Below are 18,356 nucleotides of genomic sequence, written 5' to 3'. Positions count from 1 at the left end.
TAGCAACCAATACAAATACAATATTTAAAAAAAACTGTCAAAGTAGCGTTCAAGAAATTACAGAAGGTATGATTAGGGGACTAGCTTTTGTAGGGCGGTTGGCTACTTCCTGGTTTACAATATGTATTTTTTTTTTTTTATCAAAATGCAGATGGTACAACAGTAGTAAATAAGAAGCGATCGTAGCAACCAATACAAATACAATATTTAAAAAAAACTGTCAAAGTAGCGTTCAAGAAATTACAGAAGGTATGATTAGGGGACTAGCTTTGCTCACTGAAATGTCTCCCATGTGACGTCATTTTCTATCGTCCCCACTACGGCAGCGCAATCGATACGCCCCAAGTCAATCGCGGCCAGGCCCCTCCTCTTTTCCGGGCGTGGACGATGACGTCAACACGGCCTGCCATTTCTCGCCGTGTGACTCTCTTACTGCCTGCGGTCTATACGAGAAGCCGCGGCAGTGTGGATGCGCGCCGGTAGCAGCACGGTACAGCACCAGCCAAGGTTTCCCGCCGCCCGCAGCGACGTCACCAGCACGCAGCTGCTCCAAACAACAAACGCAGGTGAGCCACTCTTTTTTTGTTTTACCTTTTTGGTGTGTTTCTTGTGAAATAGCTCAATTATTGTTCCAGTAGCCGTTGACACTCATTTAAACGGAGCTTTTTGTGTGCTCATTTGGTTCTCTTTTTCTGTCGAGTGTAAAGTTTTTAGTTCTCAGATTTCCCCCTCTGGTGCCTAACTCTTGTTTAGAAACAACCTGATGATCAGTTGCACTTCGAGCTAGGAATGATGAAATATTACCGTCTGATAAATTACAGCGTATCATATCAGGGTAGAGTAGTGGGGCGAAGGGACAATAGCGACAATAATTGACTTGATTATAAATGCTTTGGGGGGCAGGGGGGATAGGTTTCTTTTCCTTAACTCTCCCTCCCCCCAAAAAACGTGAATATGCCCTCTCCGTGAAAAAAGGGACTAACTCACACACAAAATACATAGACTCTCTGTACGGGTATATAAAAACATATTTGCTGTACAAATCTACAAATGGGTTCGTCTGCAGTGAATCCAAAAACGTTTCTTTCCCATTTTGACTATGCGGGCATCCACTGTAAGTAGAATCTAATTCATCTCCTTACCAATGAATATCAACTTTATGCACAGAAAATAAGTTTGTAACAATTTTGGACTAGTTGCTGATGTTCTTTTTGTTTTTAATCTGAAAAATGTCGACTTTATGTTTCAGTGTATTTTAAGAACTACAAACTGACCGTTGTATCATAAAACACAATCATTTTCAGTTCACTCTTCACAAATTCACCTGTTTGTTTCTTATTTCCTGATTTTGTACCGTCGCTATAATGCTCTAAGATGCCACAAGATGGCGCCAAAGCTTGGCTAATAGGAAAGTCGTAATTGGTCTCAAGGAAGTACGGTGAAGTGATGCATCTGGAATGAAGGACAAACGTGTGTAGGGGAGGAGCTAAGTCATACCTGGCTTGGTCAGATTTTTTTCTGTGTGGCATTTTCTCGAATATTTGAAGAAAACCTTTCCTCTGGGTACGCCAGCTTCCTCCCACGTTCCCAAATAATTGCCACCCCTTTCAGAAAACCAATTCCTGAATTCCCAATTTGGAATTGAGGACTGCATACTGGGTGGTGTGGCCTTCAGCTTCACACCCAATGAGCTTTTTTTTTCTCCTCTCACTTGGTTGATTGTAGTATCTGTGTTGAACAGGTGTTCCAATTTCACAGGCAGCTAAGCGCAAAGTATGTTGCTGGGTTTTTTTTGTGGGTCGGGGGGGGATCTTCCACTGACATGTTCCGTTTAAAGGCGGCAGCCTTTGATTCCCTCCTCATCTTCTTTCTTCCTCCTCCATCTCCATCCTTTTGTCTATTTGCCGCTCTTGGCTCTGCGGGGAGCCACTGGCGTGTTGGAACTCTCCTCGATCGGGTGGGTGTCTGGAGGATGTTCACCCGCTGTGCATGCGTGCGCACGAGGTCCTGGCGAGCGCTCGATAAGGGCCCCATGTGGAGATTTTGCCGATGCAAACGCAAGGCTCCGCATCTCGGACTCGCCCCCGCATTTGGTTCTTCTCAGGTTCCGCTGCGACTCGTTTATGGACAGATGGAGCATCCTCCTCATTTTTTTTCTGTTTCTGCTCAATTAACAACCAATCCGCACTTATGAGCTGCTAAAATGAATGTGAAAAAGCTGCTGTTGTATCTGCGAAGGCGTTGAAGCCACGGGTGGTTCGCACTGCCGACCGACTCTTGAGTCAGGATGCTATTTGGAGATTCTATAACGGCATCAGCAATGCATCTTGTTAGGTTCATTGAGGACTTATCTTCGAAATTCCTAAAGCCTCGTTGGAGGACTTCATTATTTGCAATCAGCGTGCATAACAAAGTGTAAATGGAGGACTTCATTATTTGCAATCAGCGTGCATAACCAAGTGTAAATGGTCTTCAATGCTTCTATGTGCTCCGTTTAATGATGATTTGGCTGTTTCAAAAAAAAAAAATCATGAAAGTGATTTTGACGTGTCTCACAAAATGTGCCTTGCGATTGGCTGGCAACCAGTTCAGTCTTTCCTGCGCCTATAGATTCATAAAAAAAAAGTAACACGACACCTCATAAAAACAAAACTAAAATGAAGCAATTTTGGAACAAATAAAAACCAACAAAACTGTTCAATAGATGAATCAAAACTATGAACAAATTGAAATCTAAAATTAAAAAATACCGAACTATTCCCTAAACTAGACCTGATCCCAGAAGAGTCGTAAGAACCGATCGATGTCGAGCAGAAAATCAAACTGCTGGACGTGCAGGGCTCAAACAACCAATTGGGGGTGGGGGGTGGTGGGGGGGCTGTGGGAATTGGTTGACAACCCCTCCCGGTTGTACAGCAGTCATCAGCAGAGTGACTGTGGCCTCCGATATCGGGGGAGGGTCTCGAGGGGTGAGGCGTGCTCTTTGCGTCTGCATCCTTTTGTCTGCCGCATCCTTTGGGTTGCTATGAGAGATCCGGAGAAGAGGAGCGGCAGATGGCGGCTGGAGGGTTGCCGTCACAGCAGGTGTTTTTTTTTTTGTTTGTTCTTTTTTTTTAAATCCGTCTCGCCTCATCTTGTCTTCTTGCTCTTCTGTATGTTTTTGTGGTCCCCCTGAGCCACATCAATTTCTTGCAATTTCTTGCAAGATTAACCATCACTTCACACGTTTTTCAATCTGATGCTGGCATCCCGAGAGGGGGAAAATAAAACGCTTCAAGCAAATGTGTGCTGTTTTACCGTCTGTGCGCGGTGATCTAACGCTCAATTTGCAAGATTTCATGATGTTGAGAGCCGGCCGTGCACACTTTCCACCTGGGTCATAAAGAGGGGTGCTTAAATGCAGGTTTTGATGACATCTGTGTTGGGAGAGCCTAACTGGGCCGGGGAGGGTGAGTGACTGTAACGCTGATGTGAAAGCGGGTGCGAGAATGAAAGTCATCAGTTCCACACCAGCGCCCTGGCCCGGCATCCCCGTAACAGATGCTCAACCAACTGCCGAGCGCACGTGAGACGCGCTCCTGGAAAACCACCAGACGCGACTGCATCTTTGCTTGATTCGTATTCATGCGAAGCGCATTGAAAAAGGATGAGGAAAGCTCAAAATGTGGCGCGGCTTCGATGAACGGTCGTAACTTGCGATAATGACAGCAACAAATCCGCCGGAGAAATTTGTGTCACCTTTTATTTTGCTCTCATTGAGGCGCCAAGCTGACGTTAAGCCCTTTTTTTTTTTTTTTTTTTTGCAAATAGACCTTTTTTTTTTACCGGGAGGCCATTTAAAAATAGTGCCATTTATTAAAAGAATGACAGTCTCAATGAGGCTGATGAAAACACACTGGAGAAAAAAAAATCGTGTGTTGAATTTAATTCATTTTATTTCGTCAAATGCTTGCATGAAGTAAAGTCATCCATACATCTGCTTAAAAAAAGTGCTTCCGGATGCACCAAAAAAAAAAAAGCCACGCTTGAAATAACGCAGGAAATCTGCTCTTTTGGATTGTACGATTGTTCTGGTGATTTATAAAAGTCTTTCAGCCAAATGTAGTCCTTGTAATTTTGGAAAATTAATTCCCTCTCGGAGCCCAGCCGACTGGACATGAGTAGAAACGTCTCTGATGAGGAGACCCACAAAAAAAGTGTCAGGACGCCATATCGGGTAAGGACACTGGAAGTCTGCCGTTTTCTTTCGAAGAAAGCATCGTAGGACCATGTTACCAAGTCATTTCCGGGGATTTTTTTTCTTTCAGCCTCCAAAGGTCATTTCACTTGGTAACATGAGATTTGGCAAGCATGTCTTTCAATGAGCAGACCCACAAACATATCTCGAGAAGCCATCCCTGACAAGAACCAGGAAGTCAGCCATTTTGGGAAGAAATTGACCATATGCAGGGTCCCTTCAAACTACCCCTTGAGATTTTGTCCAATTACTGCCCAATTGTTTCTGTGCTCGACCGAAATTGCAAAATTAACCGAGTTTTGGCCACTGTGTGAAATTTGATTACTTGCCATAAAACACAAAAACAAATCTAATAAGTCTGCTCCGTGAGGTCAACAATCTCGTCTGTGATGAAGGCTGCAAACAATTGTAAAAAAAAAAAACAGCTGCCGCTTCAGCCTCTCGCTGTCATGCAAGCAGCTCCGATTCCCTGAGGTCAGATGTTGCAGTTCCCTGAGCTGCACTTGTAACCCGGGCATCCCCCAACATCCTTTGCTCTTGACATCCCCCACCACCCACACACACACCCACACACACACTCATGGGCTGCCGAGCAACTGATAAGTCACTGCTAAAGATTTCCTACTTGATGTGTTAGCATAATGAACCTCCTGCCCAACATGTAGACGTGTGTGCATGAAAGCGTGTATACACACACACACACACACACGCACAGAAGTCATCATGAGTAGATCAATACTTGCACCGCATTGATTTTTCTGCACTGCCATTCATCTTTTAACGCAGTGAAGACAGCCGCGACGACTGTGTGGGAGTTCTTACGCCCATTTGTATACGTGGATAATATGTCTGCATCCGATGCAGTTGGACACCGCTTCAAACTACAATGGTAAAAATAATCAAAACAATGAGTATATGCAGCGGAGCAATGGCGGTTTATTATTTTATGATGCTAACTTGAAAATTAGGGAGATGCAGAAAATCTAAATTTATGACACAATGAGGAAGTGTACATTTTTTTCAAGGAAGCATTTTCTAATCGTAGGTGAATCTTTTTTTTTTTTTTTTTTAAAGACTTATACTAATGAGACCATAGTTGAATGTTTTGTAATAAATCTGATGAGAATAAAGTCAGACTTTGGGAGAAAGATATATATATATATATATATATATATATATATATATGGTCGTAAAAGTCAACATTTAAAAACGTTATTCTCACTGAAAGTGAACAAACGAGCTAGCTGGCTCGATTTGGCTAACATTATCTCATGTTTGCATGTTTCTTTGCAAACATCCTGCAAAAAAAAAAAACCCCAGCTGTCTTTATGCTTGTTTTTATTGAAAACTATATCCACAATTTCTAAATCCTCCAAAAAATTCATTCTGCATGGCAGCCCACATTTAATTTTTTTTTTCTTGGATCCCGCTCCTACTCATTGCCATCAAATCCCTTTTGCGTGGCTCTCTTCTGTGAATTCCAAACAGCTCTGAGGAAGTAAACAGTTTCGATTAAATGGCACTTGACTCTGGATGGATAGTGGTGCAGATTAAAGGGAAAATAGAGCACATCCGTTGTTTTCCTTTGAGACAAAGCAATGCAACCATTTTCTGGCCCATTCGGGTTCAGTCATACCTCACTGAAGTGTTGACTCTGGTAATGAAAACCTGGCGAGCTCCGTTAAAGGACGTGTGCGATGACCCCTTTTATGTCATTTTGCCAGGAAGTCATTTGTGGGAGGAAGCGCAAGTATGTGGCCGCCTCAGTCTGACTGCCCCCCGGGTCCGCTCGAGATAAATGTGAGACAAACACCTTGAGGACAAGGTGATGAATAATGGCCGGGACGTTGTGTTCTCTGCCAAAGCCGAGACTGGGAGTTAATGTTTGGATTTTGAGGATTTTTTTTTTCCTTTTTGGGCCGGCTTATCCTCCAAAGTTCTCGGCCATCCTGCAAGCAGCAATGCCAAGATAGATTGCCTGCTCAGTTACGAATAGCATAGTAGCCCAGGTCATGATGAAACCTTTTCAAAAAATAAGGGCGGGCGGGGAAAGACGTTTTTAGCTAGCAGATGGCATTTTTTGATGAAAGGAACTCACTTGACATTTATGAAGTTGGTCAAAACAAAACATCTGCAATGTAGTCGTAATTTTCCAATCATAAAACATTTTATTTCTAAGAATAAACTTTAAATGGTCCTATTTGAAAAATAAATTATTTTTTACATGAACGTATTTTTAAATTTTAATTATTAGATATCTTTGTGTATATATGAGGATAGTTGGTACAGATAATGAATATGCCATTTTTTGGTACAGATTGTAACTCCACTGTGGTCTGTCATTTATTTGGGTGTAATTCCACAGTTGACCACTAGATGACCACTAGACACTTTTACGTCTGGCATTGTGTAAATATGAAAGACGAGCAGGAAGCTTTTCAACTCTGCCTAAATTTTGAAATAGAAATTTGAATGTCGAAACCTCTACACCACTTTTGGGAGTTGTCACAGTTTTTGCTGTTTGCTGCTCTCAACAGGTGGCGCTGTTGTTTTCGAGAGGTGATGGCGCACTCCTTGCTCCTGACGCTCGTGCTTCTTTCGACGGTGGTGTCTTTTGCCATCGCCGACGGACCATCCGGCATCCCTCGCGGAAAGAGGAGGCGCAACTCTGGTGGACGATCACAGCACCCCCTGCGGGCCGCAACGGGCTACAGCGACCAGTGGGTGCCACGGAAGATCCGGGGCGGCGGGCGGGCGCATCACCCGGCCCGGCTTGAGGTCGACGGAGTGAGCTTGGAGGGTCTGCGCCCGGTACGGGTGGACATGGGGCCAGGTCGAGCCGGCCTGAGTGAGAACCGCTTGATTGGCACGCGCAAAGGAAGGGGACACGGCGAACGGTCGCAGCTCAGGAGACACGGGGGCAAACGGGACAAGGGACGACATGGACAAGGTGCGTCTTGGCGGCACATTCAAAAGGTTTTTTTTTTTTCCCAAGTAGTTTTTGTGGCTCAAGTCAGATCTTTCTCAGTAAGATTTTGGGAAAAAAAAAACAATTCTCACAGGGTTCTTTTTGGATGTAGGGAGAGAATATAGTCTGGGGGGAAAATTGCAACTTTATGGACGCAGGACAGATATTTTATGCGTAGAAAGTCCTCGACCAGTGAAAATATTTGTTTCAAGAAAAAAAGAAATCAGCCATGACGTTTATTCGTCTCCATTTTGAACATTTTTGATTGTTCACAGGGCCAAAATTCATGATTTCACTCTAATAAAGCAGAACATTGTATGGTGCTGGTTTTTGACATTTATTTTTCTTTTTTTTTTATTAAACTTAAAATGTAATTGAAATTGAAATAATTTTTTTTTATTAAGAAATTAATTTCTAGTTAACGAAAAAATATTCCAACAACACGCGGAAGCACATCAAGAGTGAATCTCCCGTTTCTGTTTTTTCACAGAGCCCCTGCCAAGCCTCGTAGTGGACGAGCCCCCTCCTTCTCTGCCCTCTTCTTGGGCCCTTCCTGGAGATGGCCCCTCCCCCAGCCCCTTTGGCTCTGGCTCTTCCATGGTTGTCACGGTGACCGACGAGCATCCCCCAACGCTACCCCCGGCCTCCAGCAAACCACAGGTGACTCGAAAAGAATCGTCAAAAGGTTGAGACATTATCGAGATGACATTATGAGAGACATAATGTGTTTTGGAATGTGGGAGGAAACTGGAGTACCATAATAAAACATCTCCCGTCGGTCGCGTATTGACGAGCCGCCGTCTCTTCTCAGCGGCCCGGACGAGGTAAAAAGCAAGGCGAGGTGATGCCCACGCTGGACATGGCGCTCTTCGACTGGACGGACTACGAAGACATGAAGCCCGCGGACGCTTGGCCGTCCTCCGGGAAGAAAGGTCTGGCTCCGAAATCTAACCGCTTGTTCCGATCCTGAATAGTTTTGGAGGAGAAAAAAAAAAAAGTCTCTTATCGTCACGTCCCTCCATAGACAAAAGACGAAGTAAAAACCTCAGCAGCGGGAACGCGACGGCGGATGCTGACGACATCGAAGCGTGCGACCACCATTTGGACTGCCTCGCCGGTCAGTCTCCATCGTCGATCTCGACTCGCTCGTGAAATGTCTTGAAATGTTGATTTTTTTCAAAAAGGTTCCTGTTGCGACCTGAGACAACACGAGTGCAAAGCTCACAACCGAGGCCTGAACAACAAGTGCTATGACGACTGCATGTGTGAGGAAGGTGAGGATGTACTTCACTTCCGGTTTCCTAATTTCCTGCATGCTCATCTCCCGTAACCGCCAGTTAGCCAAGTCTTGTTTCCTCACTTCCTGTCATCCATCTTGCTGCTCGCGGCCCACCGTTTTATCTTCATTCATACACAAACAATTTCCCAAACGGGACTTGTGGTCGTAACCTCGCAGGCTTCCGTTGCTACGCTAAATTCCATCGCAAGCGACGGGTGACGAGGAGGCGGGGCCGCTGTGTGGCGCCCGAGTCGGTCAGCGGTGACCAAGGAGGCTTCATCACCATCTGAGGAGGACGAGAGGAAGGAGTGCTTGTGGAAGACGGCAACCGTGAGCACTCAGACACGGCTGAGCGTATTTTTAAAGGGGCGGACATTTTGAAGGACAATGGAATGCTAAACCCATAACACCCCAAACCTTATCCTAATCCGACGCGAACTCTCAACCTACCCTGACCCTCACCCTCCATCTCTACTCTCCCCACGACCCAAACCAAACCGTCCCTAATCGTCCCGAACCTCCGCGCGTGAGTGTTTATTTCCCAATTCTTATTTTTTTTTTTACAAATAAATACTATTATCCAGGCGGCCCGGTAGTCCCGTGGTTAGCACGTCGGCTTCACAGTGCAGAGGTACCGGGTTCGATTCCAGCTCCGGCCTCCCTGTGTGGAGTTTGCATGTTCTCCCCGGGCCTGCGTGGGTTTTCTCCGGGTGCTCCGGTTTCCTCCCACATTCCAAAAACATGCGTGGCAGGCTGATTGAACACTCTAAATTGTCCCTAGGTGTGAGTGTGAGTGCGAATGGTTGTTCGTTTCTGTGTGCCCTGCGATTGGCTGGCAACTGATTCAGGGTGTCCCCCCACCTACTGCCCGAAGACAGCTGGGATAGGCTCCAGCAACCCCCCGTGACCCTAGTGAGGATTAAGCGGCTCGGAGGATGAATGAATGAATGAATACTATTATCCTGTCTCCACGTCATCTTTTTTTTACACATCATGAATAAATTTAAGGTATTGAAAATAGCATGAGAAGGCTTGTCAGGAATAATACCTATTTGAACGATTCGCTGTTTGGTTACTCAAGCAGGATGGTTTATTTAATTTTTTAATTTTTTTTGGTTTCCCGTTCGGATTCATTTTAGAAATGTGAAGATTTTGCGCAACAACACACACACACACACACACACACACACACACTCATTACAAGGTGATTCCTCATCCCAAATAGGATATGTAAATACAAAGGTGCAACAGATTTTCTGTTTCGTCTTTAAGTCGTGACTCTTCCGCTCTTTGATCTATTGCGGATGTATTTATTTTCAGTATTGTGCTTTAACAGGATTTGCATTCAATATTAAACTGTTTGTCGTGTAACAAACGAGCGGCACTGAAAATGCCAACCTTGCTTCTCTTTCTAAAGCGTTGACTATTTATCCCCTTAGCAACTATCATTAAAAAAAAAAAAGATTTATTTGTGTGCATGCGCAAGATTGTTTGTCACATTTCAACATTCTTAACTGTGGCAAAAAAAATAAGTGAAAACAGTAAAAATAAAACAACATTTTTATCATACAATAAAGTTGCACCCCGCCTCCTGCCCGAAGACAGCCGGGATAAGCTCCGGCACGTCCGTGACCCTCGTGAGGATAAAGCGGGTTAGAAAATGGATGGATGAATAAAGTAAAACGATTCTTGACAAATTGGAGCGTGAACAGGAAGTTGGTCATTGTCATGCTAGGCATTAGCCATGATATCGCTACATGCTATTTATGTTAGCTTCACTTTGGTCAAATTCATTGATGTAACTGATATTTAAGTTGTCATCAAAACCTAATACTCCACCAAAAAGTTCATTTTTACAGTGCATGATGCCCACAGTTGAGTTGAGTTGAGACTTCCCTCTCCCCAGCCACTTCTACCAGCTCTTCCCGGGGATCCCGAGGCGTTCCCAGGCCAGCTGACATAGTCTCTCTCCAGCGTGTCTTGGGTCGTCCCCGGGGTCTCATCCCTGCGGGACATGCCCGGAACACCTCACCAGGAAGGCGTTCAGGAGGCATCCTAATCAGATGCCCGAGCCACCTCATCTGGCTCCTCTAGAGATGGAGGAGAAGCGGCTCGACTCTGAGCCCCTCTCGGATGACCGAGCTTCTCACCTTATCTCCAAGGGAGAGCCCGGACACCCAGCGGAGAAAACTCATTTCGCCCGCTTGTATCCGGGATCTCGTTCTTTTGGTCACGACCCATAGCTCGTGAGGGTTGGACTCCGCCAAGGCTGCCCTTCGTCGCCGATTCTGTTTATAACCTTTATGGACAGAATTTCTAGGCGCAGCCGAAGCATTAAGGGGGGCTGATTTGGTGGCCTCAGTATTGCATCTCTGCTTTTTGCAGATGATGTGGTACTGTTGGCTCCTTCAAGCGGGGCTCTCCAACTTTCACTGGAGCGTTTCGCAGCCCAGGGTGAAGCGGTTGGGATGAAAATCGGCACCTACAAATCTGAAACAATGGTCCTGAGTTGGAAAAGGATGGCGTGCTCTCTCTGGAGGAGATCTTGCCCCGAGTGGAGGAGTTGAAGTATCTTGGGGTCTTCTGTGCAGCGTCTTCTGTGATGCGGACTTTGTATTGTCTGTCGAGGTAAAGAAGCAGCTGAGCCAAAGGGCGTAGCTCTCAATTTACCGGTCAATCTACGTTCATAAAACTCTTTTCATAAAATATTTCCTTTTTTAATTATATCGGGGAAAAGAAGTGTTAGATTTTTTTAAATGGAGGCGGAGTGGTGGTGGTGGGGGGGGGGGGCGGATGCAGAAGAGGGTAGTGAGGCTGTGCGTGAGTCACATGGGAAACAGTCAGGGTGCCGTCACATGGTTTGTGTTTGCAAGCCGAGGCTAACAAAGAAAAAGACAAAGTTTGCGTGCTGTGCTGTTCTTGATTTAAAAGTGCCAGACAGCTTTGAGCCCCGCTTGCTTCCTGTTATGGAAATTCCTGCCATCAATCTAAAGGTGAGCCTGCTTTATTTGATTTTTGTTTCAACTCTTGTTTTCATGTCCCGTGACGCCTTTTGAAACTTCCGTGCACCTTAAAAAAAAAACAAAAAAAACACGAGCATTGCCAAACAGTATTTTGAATCCCAATGTGTCCAAATGGACGTGACGAGAAGACGACAAATGCCTGCCGAGAGATTCTTGAGGGCACCTTGGCCGTCGTCGCTCATGTCACTGCCCCGCATTAGTCACTTAGGACAAGGCTTGCAAACTGTGGCTTGGGGGCCCAAATGTGAACCTTTGAGGGTGTCAACTGAATCCCACTAATACTAAAGTTAGGGTAATATTTGTCATTGTTTTAGTTGAGTGTATATTTTTTTTAATTGATTTTTTTTTTGTTTGTTTGTTTGTTAGAGGCACCTCAATTCGCAAAATGATTTTTTTAAATTGTAGATTTGTTCTAATTTTATATAGGTATTTTTATTGTTTTATTTATTTTATTCATCATCATAAACATATTAGTCATTTATTTTATTTTTGTTTTCTAACCCCAAATGTATTTTTGTGGATATTTTTTTTCACCACCAGGTATTGTTCGAAAGTCATAAAAAAAAGTTTTTTCCCATGTTTCAGTGTTAATATGTCATCATAATTGTTCAAGCTGCATTTCATATCATCTTTATTGTTAACATTATTTGTTTTGTATTTTCCTTGAGATTACGAATAGCTTTTTACGGAATGATTTAAAACGTCTCTTTATGACTACGTTTCGAATTGTGGCGTCACCGTTCTGATGTGTTTGTCTGTCAGGCCATCGTTCTGGTGCACTGGCTGCTTACAGTCTGGTGAGTGAACACGTTTTTCTTCACCAACTTGAGGAATTTCTCCCCTTGTCCACCTCTAATAGGTCACCAAGCACACACACACACACACACACACACACACTCACACACGCATATCAGCGCACACGCACGATTGCGTTCATTGGGTGTTCCAAGTGTACTTGTGCATGTGTGCGTGTCCAGGGGCTGCATGGCGTGGCTGCCCACCTCGTTCGCCTGGGGCAACTTTAGCGTCCTGGCTGTGGGGGTGTGGGCCGTCGCTCACAGGGACTCCATTGACGCCGTGCTGATGGTGAGTGTGACAGTCGAACCTCAAAACTAATCAGGATGTTATAACGCTCGGTTCTTGTCACCATTTTCAATTATAATGGCCGCCAACTAGCTTCGAGGTAGGATTAGGGACAAGGCTTGTGTTTGCACTTGTAGTCCGGTTGGGGTTAGCACACAGGTGTCAAAGTCAAGGCCCGGGGGCCAGATCCGGCCCCCGCCACATCATTTTATTTGGTCCGCGAAAGCAAATCACGCGCGTCAACTTGCATGATCGAAATATCAAATTGTCATGTAAATAACGCTGAGATGTTTTTCCCCCTCTTTACACCAACTTGAATAATAATTGGATAAATTATGATAAATCAACTGGACTAAGTAATCCATTAATTAGTTTTTTGCAAGTCATAATGCGATGAGACGATGAAACATTTTTGGTGGTTTTCACGATCATAACGGCCCTCCCATGGGGAGACGCTACTCCAAAGTGGCCCTTGACAAAAAACGAGTTCGGCACCTCTGGGTTAGCACATAGCGGGAGGGGTAATGTTTGGAACCGTATTAGGATTGCGAGCTGAGGGTGAGTGGTTTAGGGTTGGGATCACAGTTGACGGTTTTCTCTTTGTGGTCCCGCCCAGTTTCTGATCGGGATGGCCGTGACCATCTTGACGGACATCATCCACTTTGGCATCTACTACTCGCTGAGCGAAATGGCGTCGGAAAAGGGGCGAGACGTGTTCCGCTTCAGCGCCGGCATGGCCATCCTCAGCCTGCTGCTCAAGCCCGCTTCCTGCTTCTTCGTCTACCAGATGTACCGCGAGCGAGGGGGGGATTACAACGTCAACTTTGGTGAGTTTGGAGGCGGCTTCTGCTTCGGCGTACTTTACCCGCGTGAATTTTTTGCTGCCTCTACCGTTGCACGGCGAGAGAGTGTTTGTGTTGGAAATCTCTGCGCTCTTGTCATGCTGTTTGTTTTAAGCTAACACGCTTCATTATTTCCAGTCACAAGATAAATGCCACGAAATATCCGAGGCGCACCACGTGAAGCCACTTTGTTACCGCAGCGACTCGGTTTTTAATGCAAAACAGGGCCGGAAATTGTTTAGCTTCCATGCGTCCTTGCTGGAAAAGCGGCCTAAGTGGACTGGAGACTGGAGTGGGCCCGGCAGACTTTTCAATGTGGCTGATTTCACCGCGTCTTGATGTTTTATGCTAACGTCACCCGGCAGGGGCACACAGCGGGTTTGGGATTTTTATGAGCCGCGCGGCGACTGATGTGTCACTTAATTGGAGCCCCGCCGCATCCATGAAGCGTTGCGAAGTTAACCACCCCCCCTTTCCCCCGCAGGTCAAAACGCTTTTAACGGGCTCGCGATCACTTCAAATCTGACGTCAGGTTTCGCAAGAGTAGCAAGAGTGACATGTACTGCTGAGCCATTCCGATGCATTTGTTGCTCAATATAGGATGTGGATGTGAAACTATTTTTTTTTCGGTTTCAAGGTAATACCCAGGGTTTTAAAAAAATATTTAGTAGACCAGCACATTGGAGAAGTGGTTTGCACATCTGACTTACAGTACAGAGGTCGAGGGTTCGAATCCGGGCTGTGGCCTTCCTGTGTTGCGCGGGTTTTCTTAGAGTACTCCGGTTGTAAAATATCTTCATTGAAATATCTCGAACGGCAGTAATTAATAGACTTCTGAAGTACATTCAAATGTAAGTATGAATCGTTAATACTTAATGATAAATACTAATTAACCTTGAAATATGTATTAAAGCGTACAGAACTTAATAGGAAGCAAATGTATTTTCTTACATTACAATGAAATTCAACGTCATGAATACCTCAATACGAAAAAAAAAACCCTTGACATTTTTAGGTTTAAAAAGGAAAACTTGTATTAATTTTTAATACAAATATGAAAACATCTAGAAATACAAAAAAAAACATGACTGAAAAAACTAAAAATATTGATTTCATCAGATAACACCAGCATCACTGACACACTAAAAGCAAAAAAAAAACAAAAAAGAAATCCCTCTCCCAATATTTCATTTTCAGTGATTGAAAATCCTTTTTTTTGGTTTTTTTTTTAATTAATGCATGCTTTAAAAAAAAACGTTGGTGTGGTGGTGGTCTCTTCCCCGAATGGTTTATTGTGGAAGCTTTCATAAATGTCCTTCCTCGCATGCCCCTTTGACCCCGCGTGTGTCTCGTCCGGGAACGTTCTCATGTCCTCCTTTGTCTCCTTCCCTCCCGCCCCCCCTCTTTTTACCTTTGACCTCTCAGACTTAGAGACCTCAGTGGACAGCCGCTGCACAACGGACAGTGCGGACAGTGCATTTATTGGCCGCCGCTATTGACCGCCCCACCTTGACCCCGCCCCCGCCCCCCCCTCCTCCCTCGCCCAAACCCTTTCTCTCTCTGCCAATCATCTGCCTTCCATTCCCCTCTGCACAGGAAGTGAGCTCATGAACAGGGAAGGACAAAGAGAGCACTTTTTTTTCTCTCTTTGTCATTTTTTTCTATTTATAAGTGTGTGTGTGTATGTGTGTGTGTGTGTGCGTGTGTATCCCTTCACACCTTGTTCTCTCATGTATTATTCAAGATTATTCACGTTTTTTTGTTTTTCTTTCAAGATACAAGCTGTCATTGGCTTTGCAGTTTGTGGAATTCCAAAAAGGAGGCCACAAGCTTTTTTAATCCAGTTCACAGTTGAAGGGTGCTGTCAAACTTAACGTCAAACAAAAGTTAATCACACCATGTGGATTTAATATAAATAAATTGCTTTCTATTAAAAAAAAAAAAAAGGTCTGTTGAGCCTCATGCTATCGAGTAGTGCAAAACGCCATCAACGGGCTAATGAATGGCAGTGGCGTTGCAGCGTTATAACTCTCGAAGCAATATTCGAACGCAAGTGGTGGAGACACACGTAGGCAGAATATATTTATATGTGTGAGAGAGATGTTTGATTCATAATTGTCTATTTTATATTTATTGTGATGCCGTTTGCATATTCATTCATTCATTCATCTTCCGAGCCGCTTGATCCTCACTAGGGTCGCGGGGGGTGCCGGAGCCTATCCCAGCTGTCTTCGGGCAGTAGGCGGGGGACACCCTGAATCGGTTGCCAGCCAATCGCAGGGCACACAGAAACGAACAACCATTCGCACTCACACTCACACCTAGGGACAATTCAGAGTGTTCAATCAGCCTGTCACGCATGTTTTTGGAATGTGGGAGGAAACCGGAGCACCCGGAGAAAACCCACGCAGGCCCGGGGAGAACATGCAAACTCCACACAGGGAGGCCGGAGCTGGAATCGAACCGGAGCTGGAATCGAACCCGGTACCTCTGCACTGTGCTAACCACTGGACTACCGGGCCGCCGCCGTTTGCATATTTCCTGTATTATATTGTCCCCATGTAGTCGTGGCACGCAGAGTAGAAGGAGCGACACAGTGTCCGTTGAATTAAAGCAACAACAACAACAAAAAGTGGCAACAACTGTTCAATCCTTTGCACTTTTTCTGATGATGTCATTACTTTCTGCTTTTATGAGCTAAAATATGAAAGGATGCTATTTTTGTTTTGGGGGTGGGGCAGGTGGGTGGAACACATCAATGGCATTTCCATTCATATAAATGTGGATAGATGATTTGGGTTGTTTTGGGTCGCAAGCGTAGACGGTGGACAGATAAACTCATATGTCAAGGTACCACCGATCGTAATCTAACTCCACTGTGAAAAGTTGCTGATTGAAGGGGTGTCCGGCTTTGTACATATTGGAATAAATCTTATGAATGTGTCGCACTGTCTACAAGTGATGATTTCAAATAAAAGAACGGGCGAGAAATGGCATCTCTATATATAAAAAAAAAGAAAAGAAAACGTGGACAATGTGACAATTGTCATTTTATATATATATATATATAAATTTTTTTTTTCTGTGTGTGTGAGATTTTTTTTTCATGATGCCAACACAGAAGTAATCCAATCCCAATAACAAAAAGCTGCGCTGATTCCACAAGAACGCTGACCAATCCTCCACTCGGTGACAGCGTGTGCCTTCATTGTCTTGTCATGGTGGGCGTGTCCCCCGCTTGCCCGCAGGTTTCCCCTCCATGAGCCGAAACCGAGACGCGTACCAATCCATCGACCCTCAACAGGACGCCTCCACCAGCGCCGCCAACCCCTTCAACCAGGCGCAGGACACCAAGGCACCGCGAGCCTACTGATGCCCCGCGCAGCTAGCGCCACCTGCAAAGCGGGCGGTGCAAGTGCAGCGTGACCGGCCACCTGTCTGCTGTGTTCTAGCGTGTCATTGCTGTCATTATTTTGGAAGCATTTTTCGTGTCAATATTGTATATTGTCTGCTGCGTTTGTTAAAAAGAAAAGTTTATTGTATATGTTGGGCGCTTGATAGTTTGTTGGGCGTGCGCACGCACACACACACACATATTATATTTTCTTGATGTGCTGCTCGTTGGGTTTTTGGTTTTGCACCGGTTCTCCCCAGCCCTGTTCTTTGGGTCTCCCAATCAACTCCCTCCAGCTACTCATGCCTTGTCCAGGTGTGCCTCATTGCCACATCAGTTAGCTTGTATTTAATTGCATGGCTTCATTCAGCCTTTGTCAGTTTGTTATTTGTGTTTCGTAACGTGAAGTTTGTTTTCTGCCGCGATGGTGTTTTGGGTCTTTGTTACTTTGAGCCTTGTTCATTTGGTCAATTTTTGTATTTTCTTCCACGTTGCACACACCTTACTTGTCATTGCTGTGTTTGAACATAAACTCTTTAGGAAGATTACCTCTGCTTGCTGCTGTTCATTTATTTCATATACATTATACAATAAACAGTAAAACAAAGACGTTAGAAAGCACCGAACAGTAAAACCAAGAACAAATCTAAGTCATGCTGAGTTGAATGCCAAAGAATACAAGTTTTGAGGAGGGATTTGAAGATGGGCAGCGAGGAGGCTTGCCGAATGTTCAGTGGGAGGTCATTCCAGAGAGAGGGACCAGCAACAGAAAAGTTTCGATCCTCTCTGAGCCTCAGGTTAGTTCTTGGTACTTCTAAGACTGGTCCATAGACCTGAGGCACTGGGCAGGTATGTAGGTATTTATGGGTACAAATGTTAGCTTTTTATTTTAGCATGAGTGATTCCGAAGGGTTTTTAAAATATATATATATATTGCTAACAAACAATTAATCAAACCATACACAAAACCAGAAAAGAACAGGCAAGATCTGCCCAGATACTCGAATCGGCAAGGATCTCATTGGTTGAATTGATTATTGACTCTCGTGTAAAAGACACTCAAGATTCATTGGGGAAATGGAGGACAAAGATGTGTGTGTGGGGGGGGGGGGGGGGGGGGTGGAAAGGCGCCAAGGATGATTAAGAGCGACCTCGCACCTGTGACTATCCCTCCCCCCCATGCGTCAAGGGCGCACGCAGCCGGTGGCTAATTGAGGCAGGATGCAATAACAGGAAGTTAATTTGTTACGGCGGCCGTGACCGTCCCGAGATGTTGTCATGAGGCGTTCAGGTAAGACTCGTTTTTTAACAATATCGTGGTTCAAACAGTACACGTAAATGACATGCTGATTTTTGATTGTTTGATTTTTGTTTTGATACAAGCAGCAAGTTAAACCGCTAAAGTGGCCTGGATATTGCCGTTTGAGTAAAAAAAAAAAAAAAGAAAAAAGAAAAATATATTCTCAATGTCCAGTTTTAGCGTTTGCTTTTTTAGATGCACATAAAGTAAAAGAGCGGAAATGACACAAA

General features: G+C 44.7%; 2 protein-coding genes and 1 long non-coding RNA gene across 4 annotated transcripts in view; 2 read left to right on the top strand and 1 right to left on the bottom strand.

The window, feature by feature from the left end:
- LOC127608115 (uncharacterized) overlaps positions 1-9,567 on the bottom strand; it is a 41,038-nt gene extending 31,471 nt beyond the window's left edge. Inside the window, exon 1 of the long non-coding RNA XR_007964182.1 lies at positions 9,346-9,567. This is a non-coding gene — a long non-coding RNA (uncharacterized LOC127608115). The remainder of the gene's footprint in view (positions 1-9,345) is intronic.
- On the top strand, positions 155-9,881 carry draxina (dorsal inhibitory axon guidance protein a). Its single transcript, XM_052077014.1, has 7 exons — positions 155-566; positions 6,775-7,187; positions 7,696-7,865; positions 8,017-8,137; positions 8,230-8,322; positions 8,390-8,479; positions 8,662-9,881. Exons 2-7 carry the CDS (start codon positions 6,800-6,802, stop codon positions 8,772-8,774), a joined length of 975 nt encoding a protein of 324 aa, XP_051932974.1. The 5' UTR covers positions 155-566; positions 6,775-6,799; the 3' UTR covers positions 8,775-9,881.
- Positions 9,882-11,272: 1,391 nt separating this feature from the next.
- Positions 11,273-17,374, top strand: agtrap (angiotensin II receptor-associated protein). Of its 2 annotated transcripts, none has more exons than XM_052077020.1 (5): positions 11,273-11,477; positions 12,270-12,304; positions 12,485-12,593; positions 13,207-13,417; positions 14,858-15,761. In XM_052077020.1, the coding sequence occupies exons 1-5, from the start codon at positions 11,340-11,342 to the stop codon at positions 14,929-14,931; spliced, it is 567 nt and encodes a 188-aa protein (XP_051932980.1). In that variant the 5' UTR covers positions 11,273-11,339; the 3' UTR covers positions 14,932-15,761. The 2 variants fall into 2 exon arrangements, with proteins under 2 accessions (XP_051932980.1, XP_051932979.1); XM_052077019.1 differs by lacking the exon at positions 14,858-15,761 and adding an exon at positions 16,681-17,374 and having other exon boundaries at positions 11,275-11,477.
- Positions 17,375-18,356: the final 982 nt, after the last annotated feature.

The sequence above is a fragment of the Hippocampus zosterae genome, chromosome 9 (genome assembly GCF_025434085.1).
Source record: "Hippocampus zosterae strain Florida chromosome 9, ASM2543408v3, whole genome shotgun sequence".
Lineage (NCBI taxonomy): Eukaryota > Metazoa > Chordata > Actinopteri > Syngnathiformes > Syngnathidae > Hippocampus > Hippocampus zosterae.
This window is presented reverse-complemented; position numbering and strand designations above follow the sequence as displayed.

What these genes read in the sequence shown, in the direction of transcription:
- draxina (XM_052077014.1), top strand. Translation starts at nt 6,800, where the DNA reads ATGGCGCACTCCTTGCTCCTGACGCTCGTGCTTCTTTCGACGGTGGTG. An exon ending in CGGCCTCCAGCAAACCACAG is followed by an intron (nt 7,866 to 8,016) that starts GTGACTCGAAAA and finishes GTCTCTTCTCAG; the next exon opens with CGGCCCGGACGAGGTAAAAA. An exon ending in CCATTTGGACTGCCTCGCCG is followed by an intron (nt 8,323 to 8,389) that starts GTCAGTCTCCAT and finishes TTTTTCAAAAAG; the next exon opens with GTTCCTGTTGCGACCTGAGA.
- agtrap (XM_052077019.1), top strand. Translation starts at nt 11,340, where the DNA reads ATGGTTTGTGTTTGCAAGCCGAGGCTAACAAAGAAAAAGACAAAGTTT. An exon ending in TTCCTGCCATCAATCTAAAG is followed by an intron (nt 11,478 to 12,269) that starts GTGAGCCTGCTT and finishes TTTGTCTGTCAG; the next exon opens with GCCATCGTTCTGGTGCACTG. An exon ending in GGATTACAACGTCAACTTTG is followed by an intron (nt 13,418 to 16,680) that starts GTGAGTTTGGAG and finishes GCTTGCCCGCAG; the next exon opens with GTTTCCCCTCCATGAGCCGA.